Source organism: Chaetura pelagica, unplaced genomic scaffold (genome assembly GCF_000747805.2).
Source record: "Chaetura pelagica isolate M959 unplaced genomic scaffold, ChaPel_1.0 scaffold107, whole genome shotgun sequence".
NCBI classification, from domain to species: Eukaryota; Metazoa; Chordata; class Aves; order Apodiformes; family Apodidae; genus Chaetura; species Chaetura pelagica.
The window spans coordinates 537,896-538,358 of record NW_009953979.1 but is presented as its reverse complement, the minus strand read 5'-3'; the positions used below and the strand labels follow the sequence as shown (position 1 = coordinate 538,358).

Genomic DNA, 463 nt, shown 5'->3' with positions numbered 1-463 from the left:
CCCAGTTGGGGCCAAAATTACTGTCCAGTGTTAAAAAGGCAAAGTGGGGGGGGAAGGCTGGGGAGGAGGAAACCCCACAGCCCATGGGGCAGAGGCACTGCTGCATCGGGGTGCCCTGGAGTGGGGCAGGGGATGGAAGCAGGGAGAGCCAGAGCTGTGGTCCAAGGTGGCTGAGAGGAACACCCCAAGGTCCAAGGGGGGGTCCCCAGCGTGCGGCTAGATTTTGGGGCGCCAGCCCTTGATGAACTGCATGATCTTCTTCACCTGGAGCTTGGTGAGATGGAAGTCATCAGCCAGGATCTCCTCGCTGAGCTGCACGAAGATGCTGCCGTCGATGCGCTCGCGGGCGAAGAAGCTGACGACGTCCTCGGAGAGGCCGATGAAGCGCAGGCACTTGGACACCTCCTCCAGCGAGAGGGCCGAGAGGTCGGCGGGGGGCAACCAGGGCGAACCGTCCCCGCTG

General features: G+C 63.3%; 1 protein-coding gene across 1 annotated transcript in view; it reads right to left on the bottom strand.

The window, feature by feature from the left end:
* Positions 1-216: 216 nt before the first annotated feature.
* GAREML (GRB2 associated, regulator of MAPK1-like) overlaps positions 217-463 on the bottom strand; it is a 4,442-nt gene continuing 4,195 nt past the window's right edge. Inside the window, exon 6 of the mRNA XM_010002206.1 lies at positions 217-460. Within this exon, the coding sequence (XP_010000508.1) occupies positions 217-460 (244 nt within the window). The remainder of the gene's footprint in view (positions 461-463) is intronic.